Genomic DNA, 23,599 nt, shown 5'->3' with positions numbered 1-23,599 from the left:
AGGTTGTTATTTTAACAGATTCAGATGCCAGAGAGTTTTCTAAATGCCAGACGATACTCCAGCCCTGGAAAGTCTGTGATGCACTAAGGGCAGAGAGGCCTATACTTAGTGGTTTTTCAAACAGTGGAAACCAAAAAGCATTAACATTTATTTACACACAATTCTTTATATAATGGTTTTAAGAATTCTCCATTTAAAAACTGTTAAACATTCTGTACTATTTTAGTAGATCCTAACAATTTTACTTTCAGCTGTTGTATTGGTATGCCTGGGCATAGTCTAAAAGCAAAAAATGATTCACTCTGTGTAGTTTTTCATATATGATTAGATCAATGATGATGATATAAAATACCAAAATTTCTCGTGATTTTTATCTTCTATTTTGTGCTGCACTTTTATTATGAAACATTACAAACAGGAAGGGTAGAGAGAATATCAATGAAGCCCTCATGTACATGCGAAGCTTTACCAAATCTTCACATTTTAAAGCAATTTAAAGGAATGATTGGGTGTTTAAAGTTATGCAATGATAAAGGTCAGAAGGAAAAAAAAATTCTATAGCATGGATTATTTTTCAGCTGCTTTCCTTTTCCATCTATGGCTTGGGGGAAGGAAGTTTTATGTTAATTGAGACACACCTAGTTAACTAAATAGCAGGGAACCCCGTGAGAAGGAATTGTATTCCCATTCAGTCCAAATTCCTACCAGTTCTCTGTAGCTGTGTTCCCTTTAACCTACTTAAGCCACAAGAGCCTTAATGTTTCAATGTGTTTTAATTTCTAAGGGTAGTTTATGTAAATCTGTAATGGTAAATGTAGGAATAAAGTGTATTTTAAGCAAAAGCTTTAAGCTCAACAAGCACCTTTTAAACTCAAAAAGTAGGAGGAAATTATATCCAAAACCTCAGGTCGCGCAGGCCAGCTTCAACAGGTGTAGGAGACCTTTTCCAGCAGAGACTCGGGTTCTGGTGGATTCTGTCGAGGAACGGCCAAAGCCCTGCTGTTTTGATCAACTTCTCTCAAACCAGAGCACCGAGCTGAGCAGCCAGACGGGGTGCAGTGCTGCCCGAAATGCCCCGGCCCCCTCAGGCTTCCAAGTCTCTGAGGGACAGGGTGGAGTGGCCAGTTTTTCAAAGGCTTTCTCTTACCCGCCACCGTTTAATGGTATTTCTCTCGGGGTCCAGAAGCCCCTTGGTCTAGTATTGGGGTCAGGAGGTTAAGCCTTGGGAGCACAACTAGTGTTAAGGCCCTTTGTATTCCTCTCTGGGCTGACTAAAGCATGTGGTCTAGTTCTGGCCCGGTGGGGATGGAAGGGTGCTGGAGTCTGCGGGGCTCCACGAGCAAGGGAGACTTTGCTACAGGCTGCTCCCAGGCGGGCTGCCGGCGGCAGGAGGCACGTGAGGTGGCAGCCGCGGGACGACCGGGTCCGGGGACCTTCTTTGCCTTTCTGGCCCTGACTCTCTTAGGCCCCTGGCAGTCGCGCGCCCTTCCTGAATTCGCTTGGGCTCCCGCTAGCTGCCCAACGCGTGCAACCTGCCAGCAGAAAGCAAGTGGGCAAGAGAATGCATGTTCCCTGGCTTCTTCCCGAAGACCTGGAACCGAGAACGCGGGCCCTCAGTCAGGCCGGCCCCCGGGGGCGCACCAGCACCGGCGGTGCTCGCTGCGCGTGCGGCCTGGGCCAGACACGGGGGGCTGCGGGGGGCTGCGCGGGGACCCCCGGCCAGAGGGACGCGGTGGACGCGGTGGCGGTGGCTGGGTTCCACTTGCCACCGGCGGGAAGGACACGCGGGAAAGCAAGGGAGCAGGCAGCGGGTGGCGGCGGGCCCGCAGGAAAGGAGGGAGCGCCGCAGGCGGGAGGAGGGAGCGCGGAGGAGGGAGGCCGGGAGGAAGGAGAGAGCGCGGCAGGCAGGCGGAGGGAGGGCTGATTAGCATGCAGCAGCGCTCGCGCGCCCGGCTCCATTGTTTTAACACCTCCCCTCTCCTCCGCGCCAATCTGTCACCGTTCAGCAGGCGAACGCTGCTGCCTCAAATGCTGCTCTTCTCAAATGAGACGGATAATTAGTTGCCCCGCACGAATGCCGCACTCTTCTCACCCCTGATTGCTATCACCTTCTTGCTCCTGGCAGTTTTGACACCTCGTAATCAGCCTGCTGCTTTTCTCTTTTCTTCCCGACTTCTGCTTCCCTCCCCCCTTTCCTTCTTATTTTATTTATTTATTTATTTATTTATTTATTTATTTATTTATTTATTTATTTATTTATTTATTTATTTTAAACGCAATCCTGGTTCCTATTTGGACGAGGCGTCCGCGGAGTTAACCTTACACGTATACTGCATGCACCTATGTGTAGATGTAAAATAGTGTAGTGCGTGAGTCGGGGGCGGGCTTGCAGTTTTGCGGGAAATACTGCTTCCACGCGGAGAGAATTCTCTTCTGAAGATATTTTTGGGAAAGGAGGAGTTGGGGAGAGTGACGGGAGGGGAGAGTTAGGGGACCTCAATTAATGCTTTAAAGATCTCTTAGAAATTAACTGGGGAGTCTTGGAATCTGCTGTCAGAAGCGTGTTTTCCCCTCTCTCCTCTAACAAGCACTGACAGTCTAATTACTGTAGCTAGAAGCAGCTGTCGAGGCAGCAGCCCGGGAGAGAAGGCGCCACAGGCTGGGCGCACCCGGTCGGCTTGGCTGAACCGTCGGAACCTGGCCGGACCCCCGGGAGGATGGAGAGAAGGGCGAGGCCCGGCACCCGAGAGCCCCGGGAGCAGAAGGCGGGCCTAGGAGCCAGCAGACACGCTTATCTTTTCATATTTATAAAGTCTTTACCTTGAAGGTTAAAAGATGTGAAGGAAAAAGGAGGGGACGTGAGGGAGTGGGAAGAACATCTCTTGAGCTTCCATCCACCCCTTTTCTACCTCCGAGCTCTCCCTCCCCCCCGTGTTGGTAAAATAACCACGCAACCCGGGCTGAGGGGGCGGGGTGAGCCAGGCGGGAGTGTAAGAAAGCAGATGTCCCCGCTGGCAGCAGCCTCAGCCTCCGGGGAAAGCTGCACCGGGGGGCCCTCCCGAGGACATTCACCTCCCACTTCTCAGGCATCCCGCTCACAACTGCCTCGCCTCGGCGGGGGTGGTTTTTTCAGACTCAGCGTTTCGCGTGTGCAGTTTTACCTGGGAGCTGTTCTTACCCGGCCACGCTTAGCAGATGCCAAGAGGCAGCCCCTGCACGACTCAGTAATAAAAGACAGAGGCAGAGACATGGCTGGTGCCCACTCCACATTTCAAGCTGCAGCCAGCGCCACCTCTGCAGTGCGGGACAGGAGCCTGTTTGTATGACTGCCTCTCCTGTGGCCCAAGAGGGCCTCCGTCCCTCGAAGTTGGAGCTTAGGATAGCAGTGGAACCCCAAAGAAAACGAGTTCCCTGCCCTTACTAAAAGTGGTAGAGTTGGGCAAAGAGTGGACTGGAGAAGGGGGATCCGCGATAAAAAAATAGTGTAATTTGACTAATTTGAGTCACTTTTGGGCTGTAGTTTCTTTTGGTTCTCAGCAGGCCAGCACCGGTAGATGTCAACTGTGTGAGAGGGATTTTTCCTCTTCTAGAAAAGAAGGAAAAGGAATCCCCTTTCACGAGATAGGTACAGTGGTATATTCTAGCTGGTACACGCTGGGAAGTTTTTTTTTTTAATTGTGTGTGTGTATGTGTGTGTATCTGCGTGTAGTAAGCGAGAGGGGAGGCTGGGTAGGTGGAAGGTGGCGGAGGGAGAAGGGAAAAGACTTGGATAATTGTCTAGGCATTTCTATTCAGCCCCAGTGGCAATGAAAGAAAGATGTACATGCCTCAGAATCCTTCACAGTGAATACCTAATAATCAGTATGTCACCTCGGTGAGGAAGACGTCAATGTGATGTGCTTGGCATCCTGAGAAGTTGAGGCACCACTCTCATTCTTTCTCAAGTTAAGGGTCTTCACTGTAGCACAGGGGTCTGCTGCAATTCCCTCATCCTAGACACTCCAGCTTTTCAAAACCCTTGCTCCAAAGAAGGCTTAAATTTCTGTTCTGAGAGTTACAAATCAATGTTTACTGCATAAAATTGAAGTCATGCCTTAAACATTTTTAAAAATCAGGGGGAAAGGGAGAGAACCTAAAAGATAAGAATCACAGGGAAGACAAATGAAAGGGAAGTGTCACTTTAAACAAAATTCTGCAGCTTTCCTCTCTCTTAAATGTCTTCCAGTGGCCATCCATCAGACTGCTAACAATGAATACCAAATTTCTCAACAAGAATGTGAATATTACTAATATAAGCTAATAAATATGAATATAGCCTTTACAGGGTTTTAGATTTGCTCCAATTAAATACAAATACGATCTTTAATAAGTTAGTTTGAAAAATAATTTAAAAATTCAAAGTGATCTACTAGATGTAATAAAATTATCACCAGATCTGGTATCACTCTTCTGTCAAGTTACTGGAAAGAAAACATGAATTTTATAAACTTCCCCAAAATGTGATTTATTTCCTTTATATTTTTTACTTTAGGAACAAAGAACACATTAATGATCACAATATAAGTAACTCTTAATATTTAACTCATTTCATCACATAGCTATACACACAGTAAAAATTAAAACTATGTATATCATTTAAAAAAAAACCCAAAGTGTTCAAATAATTCTACCAGTGATTTTATCACTGGGCAACAAATATCTTAGGTTTGGTATTTACTTAGACGTTTATATTGTCTGTTATTCTCTATTACAGGTTTATTCAAAAAGAATATCACCTATAGCATAAATAATCTAAATTTTTAAATGAAAACAAATGAAAAAAACCCTATAAACATTTGACATTACCAAACTCAATATATCTAACTAGAAATCCAAGCAATAAGCTTAGATATTTGAAAAGAACATAAATTATGGTTATATAATTCTGTAAGTCACATACATAATTTTGAATTACAGTAATAAACACTGCAAACATGAATACAATGAATAACAGTTTTGTACAGAATGACCTTTTAAAAGATAATAAAAGTTACATATACATTTAGAAAAAATTCAATTAGCTGTGATGTTTTAATAAATGTATTAAGTTTGCCATCAAGTATTTATAGTATCACAAACCCCAAATCATCATATAGAACTTGATATATCTGCTTTCAAACTCATCTTAAGTCTCCCCATTAAAGTGTGAATTAAGATGCCGGAGGAAATCCCCCCTGGATGTAATGGATGGTGGGAAAACTGCTTGACAGAATTCACATACTCGAGGTATATGCAGTTCTGAGCCTGTGCCACTTAGTACCGATAAGTCCCGGTCTTGATTAGGAAAGGGCTTCCAAACAGGCTGCAGGAAACAAATAAACAAAAATATCTTACGTTATTTATATTTAAAATCAACTTCATTGTATTTCAAATTCAAGTTTTTTGAATGGGTTATGTACACATATATGAAATTCCCTAATGTGAAAGAAAGTATATTACCTTTCCATAGAGTTAGCATGAGACATGACTCAATTCTCTTTTTCATAAAGGGCATAACTAAAATTGATTAAGAATAACTTAAAGTACAAAGCCATGAACTTTATCTTCACATATTTAAAAATCTCCCAGATTAATACCAGCCTATTTTAATGCATGTTGTCACAAAAGTAGTACTTTGGAAACAACAGTCAATAATTGAGACTTTAAAAAAATTAAATTCTATCTTTTCAATTTTACAGTAGAAATTTTAAGTTATAGAGCCTTTATTAATACAGAGTACACTGAACACAATGTATGTGTACATGCATGTTGATGAAGAGCAATTTAAATTTCACTATTTATAAGCAAATACACAATGAATAAATCACGTAGGAATAAGTGTTGTTTTGATTTTTGAAAAGTTTTTTCTTTGAAAGTACTACAAATATTCCACTGATCATTTGTTTCTTGAAACCTTAAAAATTAAATTAACCATTTAACAAAAGCTAACATCAATGCATTCTTTTGATTTCTTATTTTGCTCCTGTTACATAGTGCAGAGTCTGGCCTTATTTATTCTTTCTTGGGGCAAAACGAAGTGAAACCTGTCAATAGTTGCTCAATTAAAGAAATACAGAAAATCATTAATTCAATAGAATCACCTCCATTATAAGCAGTACATAAATACCTTTAAAAAACTGAATTTATTCTTAAAAAAAAAAAAACATCTAAAAGGGCAAGAAAAAGCATTTAGTTCCATAGTAGGTGCTCAATAAATATTTAACTGGAAGACCGTATTTCCTAAAATGCTGCAAACCAAATTATTTTTTAAATTTGCTTTCTTACCTTGACATAGGTAAATTACCTTGACACAGTTAGATTCTGATACTTTGAGGAAACATGCTTCAAAAAGTCAATTGAAAGAGACCTTTTTGTGCTCCTATTAATAATGTTTTTAAAGTAACAGCCTAGTCCAACATCTGATACAGTTTTGGTTTTCATTCCCTTTCATTCTAGTTAACCTATCATTTACATAAACAGTATACATATTACTAATTGAAGCATTTGGGTTTCAGGACATCACTGTCTCCTTATAAACATTTTACTGGACAGCTATGTACAGTTGGTGTAAATATACCAAGTCTGTCAAAGCACTGAGATACATTCAATTATCAGTACAGAGGGCTTATAATAACACTGACTCAATTCATTTTGTGAGAAGTGGTAATTTTATTATAAGAAATAGTAATATTTAAAATAAAATATTTTGAAATTTGGGGTAAAACAATTTTTAGAAAAATCTTTCTTCCATGATAAAAGAAAAGCAGTAATAGTGAATGTATAAGCAAAAAAACCTAGTTAGTTAATTAGATTTAAATTTTACCACTTGCAGTTAAAACAAAAAGTACAATTGATTAATATGCACCACTCTAATGGGATATTGATATGGATATAAATGAAAGATTATGTTAAAATAATTCTTATTTAAGACGTATAAAATAATAAGAAAAAGACTTAGAAGCAACTTAGCTTCTAAATTTGGTGAACCAATCTGCCAATTTATCTTCAAAGTCCGTATTATCCTTCTTTATTAGGAACTATTAGTTCAGATTTGATCTCCTCATAGAATTCAGCTGGGATCCCAATCACTGACTCAGCAAAAGTAGGAAGAAAAGAAAATCACATAGAGCATAAATAAGCAGATACATTTAGATTTGTAATGATAGCTGACTGTATAAAAAGTATTAAGTAGTAATAATTAATAAAAAGTAAAAATGTGAAATATGTAACCATGATTTCACTCTTTGTTATCAATTCAAGAATTTTGTATTTATTATAACAGCTTTATTAATATAAACAAAATAGCAAAATATGAAAAAAACACCCATTTTAAGAATATTCTTTCAATCCTAAACTGTAACATAGCCTTCAAAACAAGATAATTTTCCCTTTCCTGCCAAAATATCAATTATCTAACCTTATGCCCCATGTCTTGTGACAGCTCAACACCAATGCTCCTGCATTTTTTAAGCTGAATACTTTTCCATCAAGTTGTAATCACATACCAGCTGTTTCCTTTGCCGTGGCACAGAAAGCAAATGCACAATGCAGGGTGCCATCTACTGAAACATGAATGCACAGACTAACTAGTAAAAGAACAAGCAAGAGATATAATGGAGAAAAAAGTACCAAGCATTAGAACTGATGCACTTCACAGCTCCACAGGAATTCTACTTGCAATAAATGAAATTGTTTAATTTGCTTCATTTAGTAGCAACTATAACTGAGACTATGATATGAAATAAGGTGCAATGTAAGAGACAAGTAAGTTTATAATTAAAGCATATTGTCAGAGATGCCTAGTTTCACCCACTACTACTAAAATATACCGCAGCTTGACTATTGTCTCCTCTGTATGCTGATTTAAAAGTCTGCAGCCTATGAGAGTACTTATAAAGCCAAAGGATATTTGTCAAGTTGTTTAAGACAAAGAGAAATCAAACAAATGTGTGCAATTTACATCGACACATACACCAATCTGTACTTTCCTGAGTTTCTGTTTATTTTAACAATTATATATTTTCATTTGCCTTCAGGCATTAAAAAAATTTTTTAAACTGAAAGAATCATCCTGTGATAGGACCTAAATAAAAGGGATGGTAGGAGTGGACTGGGGGGCTGTATGCTGTCTGTGCGCTTTAGGAACATTAATGTATTTGATTAAAACCATATATATGGAGAGATTTTAAAAAAAATATATATTAGGCTGCATGTTTAGTGCTAGATTAGAAACCAAAACCAAACCCTACAGATCTATGTACTGTATCACTGATAATGTAAGAGTATTACTTTATTAGTTGTAAAACAGTATTAGTTGAAAGACAGGTCACTTATTTTAAGAAATAGGAATATACATGTGATTACTTATGAAACATCATGCATTCTTATAAAGATGAATATGATCTACACAAACTTTTTAATAGAAAAATGCCATTTGTTTCGCAGTATGAAATTTAATACAGAATCCTATTATAACACTGATGGTTAAGTAAAAGAGCTTTGAATAAGGGACTAAGAAAGTGACACAAACTACCTAGATATGGATAAGGCTTACATGTATTTTAAAATGTGCCATAAATTTTAAGGTACTTTATAAGAGGGCTTTACCATATTCATCTTTTGTAATTTCATGTCATTTATTATAGGGCTTGGATCTTTCATTGAGAGCTTAAGTTTGGCTAGTCATTAGTTTAAAAAAGATGTCTGGTAACCTGAAAGAGGTGCATATCTGTGCATGTCTGGCAAAAATGTGTGTTCACACGTAATACATTTGTTAATACAAAACAGTTACCTGCTGTGGTCCTCGGATAGCTTTTCCTGGGGAATCAAGTGAAGGCAAAGGTACATCAGACAGGTCCTGAAGTGGGAATGTATTTACATAAAATGTATTATGGTCTCCAGGTGGCAAACACGGAGCTCTGTCCAGAGTTGTCCTGTTACAAGTGTTCACAAGATTTGAAGGTTTTGTTTTGTCAGTTGTTTTAAGGTTTTGTATAGCTGAAGCTATGGGGTCAATTCCCTGAATTTCAAATAAAGTTTCTTCTGTTTTAACAAAGTTTCCTGGATTGTCTCTGAGCTCCAAATTACATTTTTCCTGGCACGCACCCTCAGATGTGGCAGGACCAAGGACGTTGGGTCTTTCTGGAGTGCTATGTAAGAAAGTAGAGTCACTGTCCACAGGTGGAAACTTGACATTGAATTTAGAAAGTGATTCAAAAGAGGTGTCTTCCTCATCTCGGCCCAGTCCTCTTGGTGTGACAGATGTGATGCATGGTGTACCTCTATTTATATCATCTTTAGCCTGAGGCTTAAACAGCACTTCTTGTTTATCTGTTTTATCTGTACACTGTATAGGCACTGAGCACTGTGTTTCTACAGGGAAAAGAACACAAAAGGAAAACAGTCACATTCCAATCATTCTTAACAATCTGAATGTTCAATTAGCTTTGGACAGATGAATATTATTTTTTCTTTTCTTTTTTTTAATACAAGCTGATCGCAATTGGGATTTGTTTCATTTGCTACTATCTTACACAGAAATATCAGCAGTCTCCAGTGGGTGAACTAGAACGTAGCTTATTAGTCGCAGTTTAACTGCTTTGTCTTTTCCCAGGTCTTTTGCTGTAAGCTTTGTATCTTGTTCACAGCTCCACTGCTCCACACTTAAAAAAACATTTGCTTGTAGTGTATACATTTAAACATTTTGTCAGTAATGAAAGCTGCAACTGTGAGCTTGCTTAGACAAAGAAGTTATTAAAAGGGAAAATCCTTAGTAGGCGCATATATATATATATATATATATATATATATATATATATACAGGTTAATAATCTATATGAATTAGGTCATTTATTTTTCCTAATATCACTGTGTGACAAAGTATATCACCAATCAATTTAGCCACTGTCTACTCTCAATAATCTATGTGAGGGAGTGGTGGTGGTGCTGGGGTTGAGGAGAAAGAAGACAGCGGAGGCAAAAGAAGGATGACATTTTGGGATATATATTCAGAAAATTATGTTAATATATGATTCTCTCATCTTACAGATAAAAACAAAAGGCCTCTGCAGATAACAGGTAGACATTAGGTAGATACCAGGGCCTCTGTAGCTCATTTATCCAGAAGTCACTATGCAACAAATCCAGCTCTCCAAGACATAGGCAAAAGCTTAAAAAGTAAGTAAACAGAGCATCTGAGGAGTCACAATTGGAGCCATAAGCTTCACAGATACATACATTTTACTCTTATACTTATTACAGATTTATTGTAAAATCTGATGATGTTTCTCACCAGCTCATAGCTGGTTAAGTACCAAATTAAAAGGTATGGATATGAGTTGTTGAAGGCAGATATATATATGTATACACATATATATATACATCAACAAGAGCTGAATGCAGGAGAGGAGACATGAAAAACAAAAAAACAAAGATAAGAACTCAGAAAACACTACTGTCTAGTGTTGGGCCAACAAGGGCTCCATTTCTTAATGCAAAAACCTCCAATGATCAAAGCACTCCATGTTGATGATCCCGATACAAGAAAAAGCTCAGCTATGCTCCACACTGGTACTTTAAGAAGGCAGTGAGGTTGGTAATGTGTGTATTTTCATTAAATTGACAAATGGTAAAAATTAAAAAAAAAAGAGCAGTCTAAAAAGTCATCAGTGAAGCTGTACATTCACAAAATTTACCAAGCATGCCGATTTAAGCAGACAGGGTAAACACAGCACCTTGCAAAGTGTCTGTCCAGGGTAGTGGGCACTTACTGTCACTTCCTTTCCCTTCCTCTGGTTGTTGCAGTCTCATGCCATAGCACGTTCCAACACAGTATTTTCTTTTTGGACATGATGGTAGCACAATGCAACCAACTTCCTTGGCTTACCGTTATATACTCGCTGCAGCTCTTTAGTACATACCATCTTCTACTATCGGATTATTACAATAGCCTTTGAACTGCTTCCTTGACTCTAAATTTATCTCATATTCAATTCCTTCTCTACATTGCTTCCCCCTCACCCTCCCTCAGTTTTTCTAAAGTACAAGTCTGGTCGTGCTACTTTTCTAACAAAACCTTTTCGTGGATCTCCAAGGCCCTCAGCCCTCAGTCATATAAAACTGTTCATGATTGGCTTCTGGTCACTTCTCCATGCTCTCACTTCTCACAATACCTGTTTCATTCCTTCCTCCAGCTATAATAAGCTTTGGTAGAATTCTCCAAAATAGCCAGGCTTTCTTGTCTTCAGGTCTTTGCACATGCTGTGCAGGCTGCCCGAAGTGTACCCTCCCACTACTGTTTACCTAACTCTTATTTGTTCTTTATTTCTTGGCTTAAACATTGATTTCTCTGAATGGCTCTCTCTAGCTTCCCAAGACTGGTTTAGGCATGACTCTTGAGTGCTCCGCGGACTAAATACTCTGCATTGTATTTGTAAGCATCTCTCTCTTTCTCCCATTAAAGTAGGTTTCTTGAGGTCCACTTATTCCCAACACCCTGCCCAGTGCCTGGCACATAATATGCTTTCAATAATCGCATTCTGAATGAATCTGTATGCTCTTCCCTACAGAGCTTAGTCTAATAATGTACATTTACTAGATAATCCGGGAGTAGGAATGGTAATTGAGAACAAGCTCCATTGTTTAGCAGAATTTCTTTGTCCTCTGAGATTCTTAAAGTCCACTAACTCTCAAGTAGTCATTTTCCTGGTAGTAGATTTAAGAGTGGTAAGAAATCCTATAAAATATCCAGAAAAACCAACTGTTGGGGTACTCAAATTCTGTAACACCTGAGAAAGGAAACATTTATCAAAATGATCTTTGCAAGAAGACGGAGAATATAGAAGAATCTGCTGCTGCTGATAATGACAATGATTAATGTTAATAGCACTTCTATGTGCCAGGCACTATTATGCTCATTGTATGTGCATTAATTCATTTAATACTCAAAATATTCACGTGGTAGGCACATTATCCCCACTTGACAGCTAGAAGGCTGTATAGCTAATGAACGAGTGGTACCGTGTTTCCCCTAAAATAAGACCTAGCCAGACCATCAGCTCTAATGCGTCTTTTGGAGCAAAAATTAGTATCAGACCCGGTCTTATTTTACTATAATATAACATAATATAAGAACGGGTCTTTTATTAATTTTTGCTCCAAAAGATGCATTAGAGCTGATTGTCCAGCTAGGTCTTATTTCTGGGGAAACACAGTAGGTCTGGTACAAGAACCCAGGCAGCCTAACTGTAGAGCCTGTGCCTGCAACCATTATGCTAATTTGAACATGATGCTTTCTGTACATAGAGTAGAACCCACAAAATGACAGAGATGTACTTTGAATTTCTTTTCTAGTATTTGATATATCCTCCTGTGAACAAAACAGGGAAACCCAAACAGCTGTAATAAAGCAGATAATTTCTTTCAGGATAGCTAGCTGGCATACCCCGGCTACATTAAAATCTTCTGAATTAATCTGCTCAAGCAATGGGAGTTACTATCTAACCTCCCCCTCCCCCCAAAAAAGGCTACTAGAAATCCAAGCTTAGAAAACTTAAAGCTCAGACGAGGTGCTGTAAGCACTTGTCATCCTAACACTATGCTGAGAACCATGATCAGGTAAGCAAATTGCTTTTCTATTTTGTTTATTGCAAGAAAACTTATTTTTGCAAGGAAAAACAGTAAAATGAGAAATATTTTTAGATTTTTAAATTTTAAATATGGGCTGCCCACTTAAACTATTTTACAATTTAACTACCTTGCATATTGACAAAAGAAAAAGATTTGATGGTTGTTTGTAATCTCGAATCCTATATTCTTTTATCCTGATCACCACTGGAATAGGACCCTCTTTTATAAACCAAATACTGCTTTTTTTTTGAAGCCACAATTGCTTTAACATACATTTTGTCTTTATCCCTTCCCAAGGCGATTATGTGGATGAGAAAAAGAAAGTAATAAAAAAGAAATGTACAATTCTACTAACTCAGCCATTTTCATGAATTATATCTGTTTATTTAAAAGTAAAAATCAAATCTTAACAACAACAAAAAAACCATAAGGACAATAATGTTAAGTATAATTTTCCCAGATGTATTTTGCAAATCACAGTTGAAATAGCTCCTTTATATTTTCATTCAATGTAGTTTTTATCCTTAAAGAAAACCCCACACAGTCATCTTTTTCCAAAATATTTCTTTTTCTTTCTTTTCCCTTTTGATTTACTACTACTGTCAGAAGCGTAATAGTTGCTATTTTGGTTTCTTTTTGTACCCAACAAAACTTCACTGGAATCTATAGCACAACAGATCTAAAACATTTCAAGAATAATGCTGTATTTGTTATTTGTGACACTTAATATAAAGCATAAGAAAAATGTTAGGAAGCAGTTTCAGTGGGGAAGAAACTGAAGTCAAACACTCAGTGTTCTAGTTGACAGATACATACTCAGATTTAGACTTGTGCAATTTAAAAATGGTCAAAGTATTAAGCCATTGATAATGGGGTAGGGCCAATGAATATATCACCATACAATGTTTTGATAAGATGCTGATGTTCAAAAATCATGTTTATGAATTCTAGGTACTACATTTCTAAAGCTAGTATATTTTAAATAAAAAGAATTGTTTTACTTTAGAAGTACTTAGTGTCTTTGTTCAGCACAAAAGATCAATCTGTAATGAAAATGACAAAAATTAAGATGGAAAAATTGGAGTTCTTTTTGGAGAGGTAGGAGGAAGGCAGCAGAAGCAATAAATTGTGTGTATCCACAAAGATTGTTTTGCTCTTCTAACATCACATTGTATACCTTTTCTGAAAATAAAACGGCAGTAGTAAGAAAAAAATGAATTTACACTATAGAATGATTTTTTTAAATAGCCTAGATATAAGAGCTATAAGGAATGGAAAGTGATCTTTAATGAAAGGGGCGTTAGCACTGCAGCAACATCTTTCAGAGTAAAAACTGTTAGTCACATCTCTTGGGAATTTTATGTAGAATATCTCAGATCACAAGGGTAAATGAGAATTTATCCTAAGTGATCAGTTTACCTTCTTTTTGCTTACAGAAGTGTTTGGTAGCCAGATTCAATCCTGAGTACTATGCCATTCATATGGAACTGATGCAAACACCCGGAAGAGTCCAGGGTTTTAGGGAATGGTGGAGCTTTTAAAGAATACACTGTTAACACATGTGTAAAACAGATGTTCGTTTTAAGTTATTTTTTTTACTAAATTTGTACTTTGTGCCTCCAACAGAACTGGCCTCGTGAAATGTGTAATGTTTATGTCTCGAACCAAATTGCAAGAATCTATCCATAGCGTTCAATTAATTTTCAGGCAGAAGTTAAAAACAAACTTGATGTTATAATTTTACTTAGCTCATATATGGTAGTGCAGCTTCAAGGTTGGTTACTAACATTTTAATTTATGTTTAGTAAGACCCCAAATAGCAACTGAAAACTTTTGAGAGATACATCCTATATTTATTTTGTATTTTTTCCAAGGTGAAATTTCTCATTAAATTATGTCATTCAATTCAATCTATGTCTTACCACACACAACAGAGACAGGAAAAAGCCAGTAATTATATAATGTAATACATTACACAACTTAAACAGCACTTACCAATTATAAGTGGTGTGAGGTACAAGTTGCAGATTGTTGGCATTTAATAAGCACTTAGAAATATTTTCACAATCAAAAATAAATCACTTTCAACCAGCAAAATTAATATTACATTAAATCAAACCTTACCATCTGCAGTGGCTGGTATACTAAGTTTGCTTAAGTGGTCTTTCTGTGCTTTCGCTAGCATACATATTCTATGAAATTCTTCTTTCAGGTCCCAGAAAGTCTTCTCTAGATAACTGCTAAAAATAAATCAATATTTAAAAATGTAAGGCTATGTCTTCAAACATTTTAAAATCATAATTAAACTTACATAGCACCTTTTTTTGTGTACCACAAAATAATTATTGAAAGATTTTAACTTTAGTTAAAAAAAATTTTAAATTCCTAGAAAATGTTAAAAAAAAATTCTAATGTTTGGAGAGCCAGGTGAAAAATTAAAAGTTTTAATACATGTATGTAGCGCAGACTGGCATATCTACTTATTCATATATCACACTTATGCTGGCTCTCTCATTGACTTTTGTTCACTGTAAGCCTCTTAAGAAGAAAATTTAGTATTTTTCACTTTGATAAGGTTCACATTAAGAGCTGTCTGTATAAAACAATGCGGCCATAATACTTGATCTATTGAAATATTAGAGCGTTAGAGAATTCCGTTTTTAGACCCATTTCTGTTATTAACTGTATGACTTATTAGGTCGTTTTAATATGGAGGAGGCTTGGGTTGGTCTTTTCTAGTTTTAAGAGGCTGCTCAATTTTCTTACAATTGCTAAAATTTAAAACTATGTACATAAGAATGTATTTCAATATTTATAATTTTCAGTGTTGGCAAAAAAGGATACAGAAAGAACTACCTTTCATGGAATAAAGGAATTCCAAGATTCCTTGGTGAAGTTTCTTTTCTAGGAGAAGAAACTTCTTGTCTTCTTTCCTTAAAGACACAAAAATGATTACCACTTTAAATTGCTTCTAAACTCAAATAAAACTGGGTTAACAGAAAACGCAATGGAAAATTTATATTCCTCATTGAAAAATAAGTTTAGGGAGCTTACAGATATATTTATACATATATATATACACACACACACACTTATATACACACACATACATATATATAGATATATACATACATATATATACACACACACACATATATAGTACAATAGATGTTTTTTCTTTAAATGAGATCAGGGAAAATGAAAAATGAAGGTAGAATAATAGGATGAAGATATGAACTATGTCTTCAATTACTATTTCCAATACTGATAATTCAAGGAATTTCCTCAAATTCACATATAGATCAAAATTGCTCCTCTGATCACCAGTAGCACCTGATATGATCAGAAACTAGGAAAAAAAAATCTATTTATGTGTTTACACCTTTTTTCCATTATTGGCCTAAACATTTAAATCAATGTCTCTATATTTTGTCAGAGATGCTTTGCTGAGGAATGCAGCTGTATTAAGAGGAAGAAAACCAAGCTACAGTATTAGCATTTAACAAGTATTTTAAAGATAGTGCCAATTAGGGATTTAAGCTACTTCAACACAAGTTCTTGCCTTTCACTCCCACCCTGTGGCTTACACTGGTATTACACTTATTCTGACATTTAAAAGTCAACACTGAAAAACATGATAATCAACTATATGGTTTGGATTTTTAAAAAATCTTCAATATACCTAGAAAACTCTGTTTACCTAAAAAGCTAAAAAAACCCTACAAATTCAAAGATTTTAAGAAATTCTAATATTATACACTCATAAATTATAATTCAGTTCAAACTGTATAGGTCTTATATATAAGTTCAAATTCAAACCAGTGGACATTTACATTTATGCAGTAACTCTTTAGATTTTATTCAATTAAGGTCATCATAGCTATTATTAAAATGAGTGACTTTATCTCATTGTTTTTTAGCATCTGAGACATCTTTTAATCTTGTTTGAAATTGAAATGTTCTTTCAATTTCTTAGGCGTCTATTTGTTCTTTATTAAGACTTGCTTCCTGTTTGCTTTTCTTAAAATTAATATATTTTCCAATTTATTTCAGTTTATTGCTATACTTTTCCAGCTTTTTCTAATGTAGCTTTTCTAATATGCTTTCTAACATAATATGGTATTTTCTAAATACCAGTGTTTGGTTTACATTTTTAAAAGAGTATGACTTTACAGTAATTAATAAAATAAAATCTTGGCAACCCAAACAATTTGTGATTTTATAGCTTATGTTGTCAAGCTAAGGTAAAATAAAGATAATTTGCTGCTGCAAACTTTTTATTTGACAAACATTTAGGCCATGTCTTTTTCTGGATTACAACTGCTTTACTGGGCTTATAAAATAGGAGTCACATCAGAAGACATTTTCACATTCACAGTTTGTTTTTAAAAGTGGTAGACAAAGTATTTCTTTAGTGTTATGTGCAGTTAGAACACTCAATGGCTTTTAGTGTGGACTAGGAAGAAAGGCAACATTTTAAATCTAGCCAACCATTCAGGATGTACAAGTATGAAAATGAACCTTTAAAAGATTATATTATATGAAATCTATATCAAAAGAGGTACTATTAGGAGAATAGAAACATTTGACAATTTAATATGTTAAACAAATCATAAAAAATAAGTAAATTAAATGGAATGATTAATCTTTTAAATTTTACTACTAGAAATTCTCAATATGAAGAAATATTTAATGGAAGCTAGAAAGAACCAAAAAAAGAAGTACTCTGTAATTTTAGCCTAAAAATGAAGACAGTTACAGAATGTGATAAAGACTATTCTAATTTTCAAAGTACTGATTTTGAAATAAACTACGAACGACTGCTTCTGATGTTAAACTGTAAAAACTAAAGGGTCAGAAGAAGGAGGTGAAGGGAAAGGTAATAAACCGTTGTTTGGCTTGGCAAATAACACGTCAACTTATTTCTGTGATGTTTAGATGTGATTATTGGTATGAGTGCATTTATGTGAAAAAGATCCTTGGGTGTACTGGTAGGGAGTAAAGGGAGAACTCATTTATTGAGGAATTTCTAGGAAGTATCTAAGGTCTTCACCTTCTTTGGGACTATAAATACAGTTCTGCTTCTTATTATTTAGCTCTGCTTACTGTTATTATTAAAGAAAAGTATTAGTAATTGTACTAAGCAATACATTGCATCTTCTATCATTCATACCAAATAAATCTGTTGATGTATTTTGAATAAAAAATTTAGATCTCCAGCATCCCAAGAAAAAATTTCAAAAAGGGACCTTTTAACATCAGTTCCAAAAACAAAAAACAAAAAACAAAAACTCTGACAGACATTTTGAAGTAGGGTTTATTTATAAAAGATGTATCATGTTAACGCTGTTTTCCATTTTAGCAATCTAACACATCTTTCTGAAAACGATTGTTTAATTTTTGAAAGAATTTAGGATTATTGTAGTCAATGGCAACTCCAACATTTTTCCCAAAAACTAAAACTTTCCCTTCAATGCTAAATTATCTTACTTAATGATGATCACTCAGTTTGTTGAACATCCCAGAGAGTAAGTTAGCATTAGAGGAGATAACTTGTATTTTTTTCTTCTATTCTCAAAAATTATCCTGGTGGACGCTGTGTTGCAGGGAGTTGAATTATTGCAACTTCAAATAAGAAAGCAAGGAACTTTGAACGTTATATTTTAGGAGATTTTAAACGTTAAATCATTCAACAAATGAACTTATATTGAGGTACCAAAACTTAAAATACTTAACATTATAAACTGTTCCAAGTACTAGTTTGGAAATGCTGAACTTGTGGAATGAATACTGAAATAAGAGTTTTACACGTCGTACTTTTCATTTACACTTCCAGTATGGCGCTGGATAAATCATTCAAATAAATCATTAAGATAAACCCATTTGAAACAGTTGGAAGATGTTATGAAATGATTTCTTAAATTTCCTTTTATGTGAAACGGGAGAATTTTGTTTTAGTATATGTAAATCAACTTAAGCTTAATATATGTAAATCAATTTACCCATCTCCTAGATGAGTATTATGAAAAAATATATGTTCAAGGGCTATTTGAATAAGCAATCCTATTTAAGGAGAAAAAACAAAAAGTGGCTAATACTTCATTAGTTCAAAGTCAGATTTATTCTTAACACAAAGGTAATGGAAAATATTTTTGTTAGAGTTCAGGATCTGTTGGGTTATCAACATCCCAAAGAAAGAAATGTGTGTTTTCCCTAAGGCTTTCCTTTTAAAATATTTGGTACTATAAGTGGAGTATTTTATTCCTTTTATAAACCAATCTGAAAAATGCAGAAATGATTCACAACAGTCAAGATATGGATTCAACCTAAGTGTCTATTGGTGAATGAATGGATAAAGAAAATGTGATATATACACACATATATGGATATTAAATATATAGGAATATTTTAAGGCTACATCAAACTTAAAAAAAAGAAATTCTGTCACTCAAGACCACGTGGATGAACCTGAAGGATATTATGTTATGTAAAATAAGCCAAGCACAGAAAGACACGTACTGCATGAATCTAAAAAAGTCTAATTCATAGAATGGTAGTTGCCAGCGTTAGGGGTGTGGGGAAATGGGGAGATGCTGGTCAAAGAGGACAAAGTTTCAGTTACCTGGGACAAATAAGTTCTGGAGATCAAAAGTGCAGCATTAGTGATATAGTTAATACTACTATATTGTACACTTGAAATTTTCTAAGAGAGTAAATCTTAATGTTTTCATCACATTAAAAAAGATAACTATGTGAAGCGATATATTAATTAGATTGACTGTGATAAATCATTTCACAATGTGTACATATGTATCAAATCATGTACACTGTAAATATATACAATTTTTAATTTGTCAATTATACTTCCATAAAGCTGGAGGGAAAAAAATGCGATGAAAATTTTAATTTAGAATGTTTTTTCTTAAAAATATTAAGCAACTAAAGTCAGCAAATTAAATTGAGTTATGAAACTTTTGAAGATAATACTAAACTCAATACAATGTATATTCTCTCATATGGAAGTAATCTAAACTTTAAAGCCTAATACTGAATATAGGTGGTAAGTGCTCAACGATATGTATTTGACCAATAGCAATGACCATCACATTATTCCAGTGTTCATACTGTGTTTCCCCGAAAATAAGACCTAACCAGACAATCAGTTCTAATGCATCTTTTGGGGCAAAAATTAATATAAGACCCGGTATTATATTATTATATAATATATCATATTATATCATATCACGTCATATTGTATTAAAGACCCAGTCTTACATTATAGTAAAATAAGACTGGGTATTATATTAATTTTTGCTCCCAAAGACACATTAGAGCTGATTGTCCGGCTAGGTCTTATTTTTGGGGAAACATGATATCAAAGACTGCCTCTAAACTTTAGCTGAGATCCTTGCATACAAAAGGAATATTTCTGGATAGATTAGGCACCCGAGTGTAGCTAATATTTGATTTTATTTCTGGATAAGGCTTAATAGAATTACGCTTTTAAAACAAAAAAAGAGAATTACACTCCTTTCTGGAACAATATAAACCAAGAAATAAACTGAGGTGAGATGGGATGATTTAGTAAAGGGAATATAAACTGTGGAATAGTTATAAATACCAGCTTGATAAAATTTACTATGGCAAAAGGAAAGAAATGAGCAATGGAAAAAGAAAGTGAAAATAAGGATTCACTTATAACTTAGATTTTTAAAACTAAGACTGAAATGTTAAAGGAGAAACAGGTTGAATATTTCCTAACCAGTTTTAGACACATTGAGACAAAGATGTTATGCTTAAATTCAAACACTGAATATGGTTGAACTAGGAAGAAAGTGAGAAACGGGCTGAGACATGAGATTAAAGTAGAAAGTAGAAACAGAAAATAAATACAAAAAAGAGATTTGATAAGAACAACTATAAAAGCACAGTAAAAGGAAAGTTTGAGGACAAAAGGTAAATTTAAAAAATATAAGGCAATTGCATTTACAAGAATTTATGGCCACGTGAAATCTGTGCTGCTCTCACCCTCATTAACATTACTGAAAATCTAGCAAAGCAAGAGGAACACAAATTCTAGGAGTCTTGTCTGCTCTGCATGAATGCAGTGTGCTAGGCAAACCCACTGCCAGTTTGGGAACAATTCCAGGGCAAAATGGGATCCATCCCAGAGTTCTGAAGGAAGTGGCAAAAAAATAAACAATATAAAAATAAAATTAAATACTCCAATTACTTCCAAGTTCTTTACAGGGTTCTGGTTTAATGTAAATTCCCCAAAAATCTCTTATCAGTTCAATGTTACAATAAAACATTCTTAAAAAAAAAAAGTTAAGATCCTTTACCAGTACTGTCACAATTATTATAATTTAATTCTAAGAAGTTAATTTTAAGCAGAGTGAGATTAATACTTTCCCACTGTCTGTCTTTTGAGTCTTTTACTCTGTGTTAGGTTCCTTTTGCATGTCTGAGTTTATTTTCTTAATGGGAAGAAACATCTAATGGTGGGGATGCTTTTTATGCAAAATAGAAAGTGAATAAATTAAATGACCAATTAAAAAAAAATAAGGTTCCCATTAGCCCCTCATTCCTTCTCCAAACACTACATTTGAAATGAACTGATTTGTGAAAATCTTTTCCATTAACCACACATTTTGTTATACCATTACCAAGGTGAACAGAAAATATATTCATGAAAATAGATATTTAAGCAATTTGCATGTATTATTTCACTTAATCCACAGAATCTTGTGAGTTAAGTACTTTAATTTGATTTTAAAGTTTGCTATAGTAAATAAGACTGTGGAGAGGTCAAATAATTTGTCTACAGGTCCAGTAGTTGGAGTAGCTGCAATTGGAACCCATGCTCTTAACTTGGCAGGCACAGGGCTTGGTTGGCTCCTAGAGAAGCAAAAATACTACAGTAGGTTATCTGGTAAGGTAGCTATAACATTTACACAGTGCACTAGTGCAAAGTAATTTTAAGATTCTAAAACTTGTCTGCCATACAACAAAAATATTTCTTACTGAAGAGTAGCTATAAGCCAAACTTTGCTGTTTAAATATTGCCTGGGGTAAAAACCCTTTGGTATGGCTTGTTTTGTGCTCAAGAATGCACAAGTAGAAATTTACATCCAAAAATAACATAGAAAGATTTCTCAAGTTTTGCCAACCCAGTTCACTTTTCTACATAGGCAATTTGCCAATAGTTTCTTAACCAAAGTTTCACAGTCTAAGTACTTCTCAAACTTGCTAATAGAAGTTAACCATTCGACAGCATGACAATGGAGTATCTTACTGTTAAATCTATCCTTTCAAAACCGTAACTCCTGTCCTCGGCTCCCTAACTATCCTCTAATAGAAGAGTGGGCACAATTATAGTAGCTGATTTAAAATCCTTGTCTTGCAGTTTCAGTATCTGGATCATCTCAGGGTTGGTATCTATTCCCTTGAAAATGGGTGCTATTCTCGACTCTCTACATGTTGAATAATTTTGGACTGTACCCTTAACATTGTGAATATTACGCTGTGGAGATATTACATGGTGCTGAAGGGTACTGATGTGTTTGTAGGCAATTAAGTTGGTTAGGCTGAGACTCCAAACTGTCACTTCTTTGAAGCACAGTAGCTCCCATCTCAGTTCAGTCCTTTAAGCCTCTGGCTGTCTATCCTGTGAACCTACACATCCATGGGTTCAGGGGATAGCCAGAGACTTGGGCTGAGTTTACACACAGAACGTAGGGTTTTCCTCTGGCTCTCTGCTCTCTGGGGCTTCTTTCCTCACACTTTGGTGACCATGGTTATTTTGGGCTCATTCTCCTTCCTGGTGCTTCCAGCCAGAAAGATGGTGGGGCTTTGTACTGGAATTTCAGCCAACTGTGGCCACCCTTAGGGAAAAAAAAAAAATCACAGAAAACTGGGAATTTACCCTGAGCTCATACTTGGTCTACATTTTGATTCCCCTCCAAAATGTGTGAAGTTCAGTCTCCAAAGTCCTTAGGTAGTTAATTTTTGTATGTTATTACTGTTAATATAGAGAGTTATTACTGTTAGGATTGATTTGAGGATTGATTTGTTCGGTACCCATTCCTTTAGAATAGACTCCCAAACTCAGGTGTTGTTTTTTAAATCCCTCCATTCTTCTGAAATTTCACAATGATTTTCCAGAGATGACAATCACCAATCGCTTTTCCCAAAGCTCTCATTCTGTTTAATGCTCATTTGACAGTATTTCATTACTGACCAGCTTCTCTTCCTCGAAACATTATTTTTTGGCAACTGATATATTTAGGTTTTCTTTTTAAGTTTCAGTATTTTTTTTGGTCTCTCTTCTTTGTAGACCATAAATGTGGACATTCTATCAGTTTCAGACTTACATGGGCCCACTGTTCTTCCCTCATTAGACACCCTTGTTATCGTTAATTCTCATGTCAGGTCTATTGATAGTCATCCTTAAAGTCTGTATCTTCATGCACACCCTCTCTCGATAGCCACTCTCAATTCTCTTTTGATCCAATACATTTTCACTTGTTGTCTATTATACACCACAAAGTTTAAAAACATAATATAATCACCTTACCCTCAATATCTGGTTCACATTTCTAATCTTTACTCCCATTTTTTAACATTAAGGCCATCCTCCTTAGCATCAAAAAATATTAAGGCAAGACAAAACCTTAAAGAAACAGATTAGACTTTCCTGGAACAGTAAAACCCAAAACAGCCTTTTATTTTGCCAAAAAAGAAGTTAGTCAAAACAGCTAATTACCAAGATCTAATATATTTTTCTTGTCAAAAAGGAATAGACATTTATCAGAAAAGTAGGGAGAGAGTTTAGATTCAGCTTTACAAAAATGTAATCACTTTGTCCTCAGGATAAAATGAGAAGCAAGAGCTAGGGACAGGAATGGCTGCAGCATGGGGAAAGAGGAGGAGATAATGTTCAATCAATAGTGGC

At 35.7% G+C, this 23,599-nt stretch overlaps 1 protein-coding gene across 7 annotated transcripts in view; it reads right to left on the bottom strand.

Annotated features, from left to right (window-relative positions):
* Positions 1-4,049: 4,049 nt before the first annotated feature.
* TANK (TRAF family member associated NFKB activator) overlaps positions 4,050-23,599 on the bottom strand; it is a 62,017-nt gene continuing 42,467 nt past the window's right edge. For 4 of the 7 annotated variants that reach the window (XM_081051394.1, XM_081051391.1, XM_081051393.1 and 1 more), the window contains exons 5-8: positions 15,502-15,578; positions 14,770-14,885; positions 8,810-9,390; positions 4,050-5,341 (exon numbers count right to left, since the gene is read on the bottom strand). In XM_081051394.1, the coding sequence (XP_080907520.1) occupies positions 5,165-5,341; positions 8,810-9,390; positions 14,770-14,885; positions 15,502-15,578 (951 nt within the window). In that variant the 3' untranslated portion in view covers positions 4,050-5,164. Of the gene's footprint in view, positions 7,107-8,809; positions 9,391-14,769; positions 14,886-15,501; positions 15,579-20,892; positions 22,530-23,599 lie in introns of those variants that run through there. The other 3 variants (XM_081051395.1, XM_081051396.1, XM_081051397.1) reach the window with 3 other exon arrangements.

Source organism: Rhinolophus hipposideros (assembly GCF_964194185.1).
Source record: "Rhinolophus hipposideros genome assembly, chromosome: 6".
Taxonomy (NCBI): Eukaryota; Metazoa; Chordata; class Mammalia; order Chiroptera; family Rhinolophidae; genus Rhinolophus; species Rhinolophus hipposideros.
This window is presented reverse-complemented; position numbering and strand designations above follow the sequence as displayed.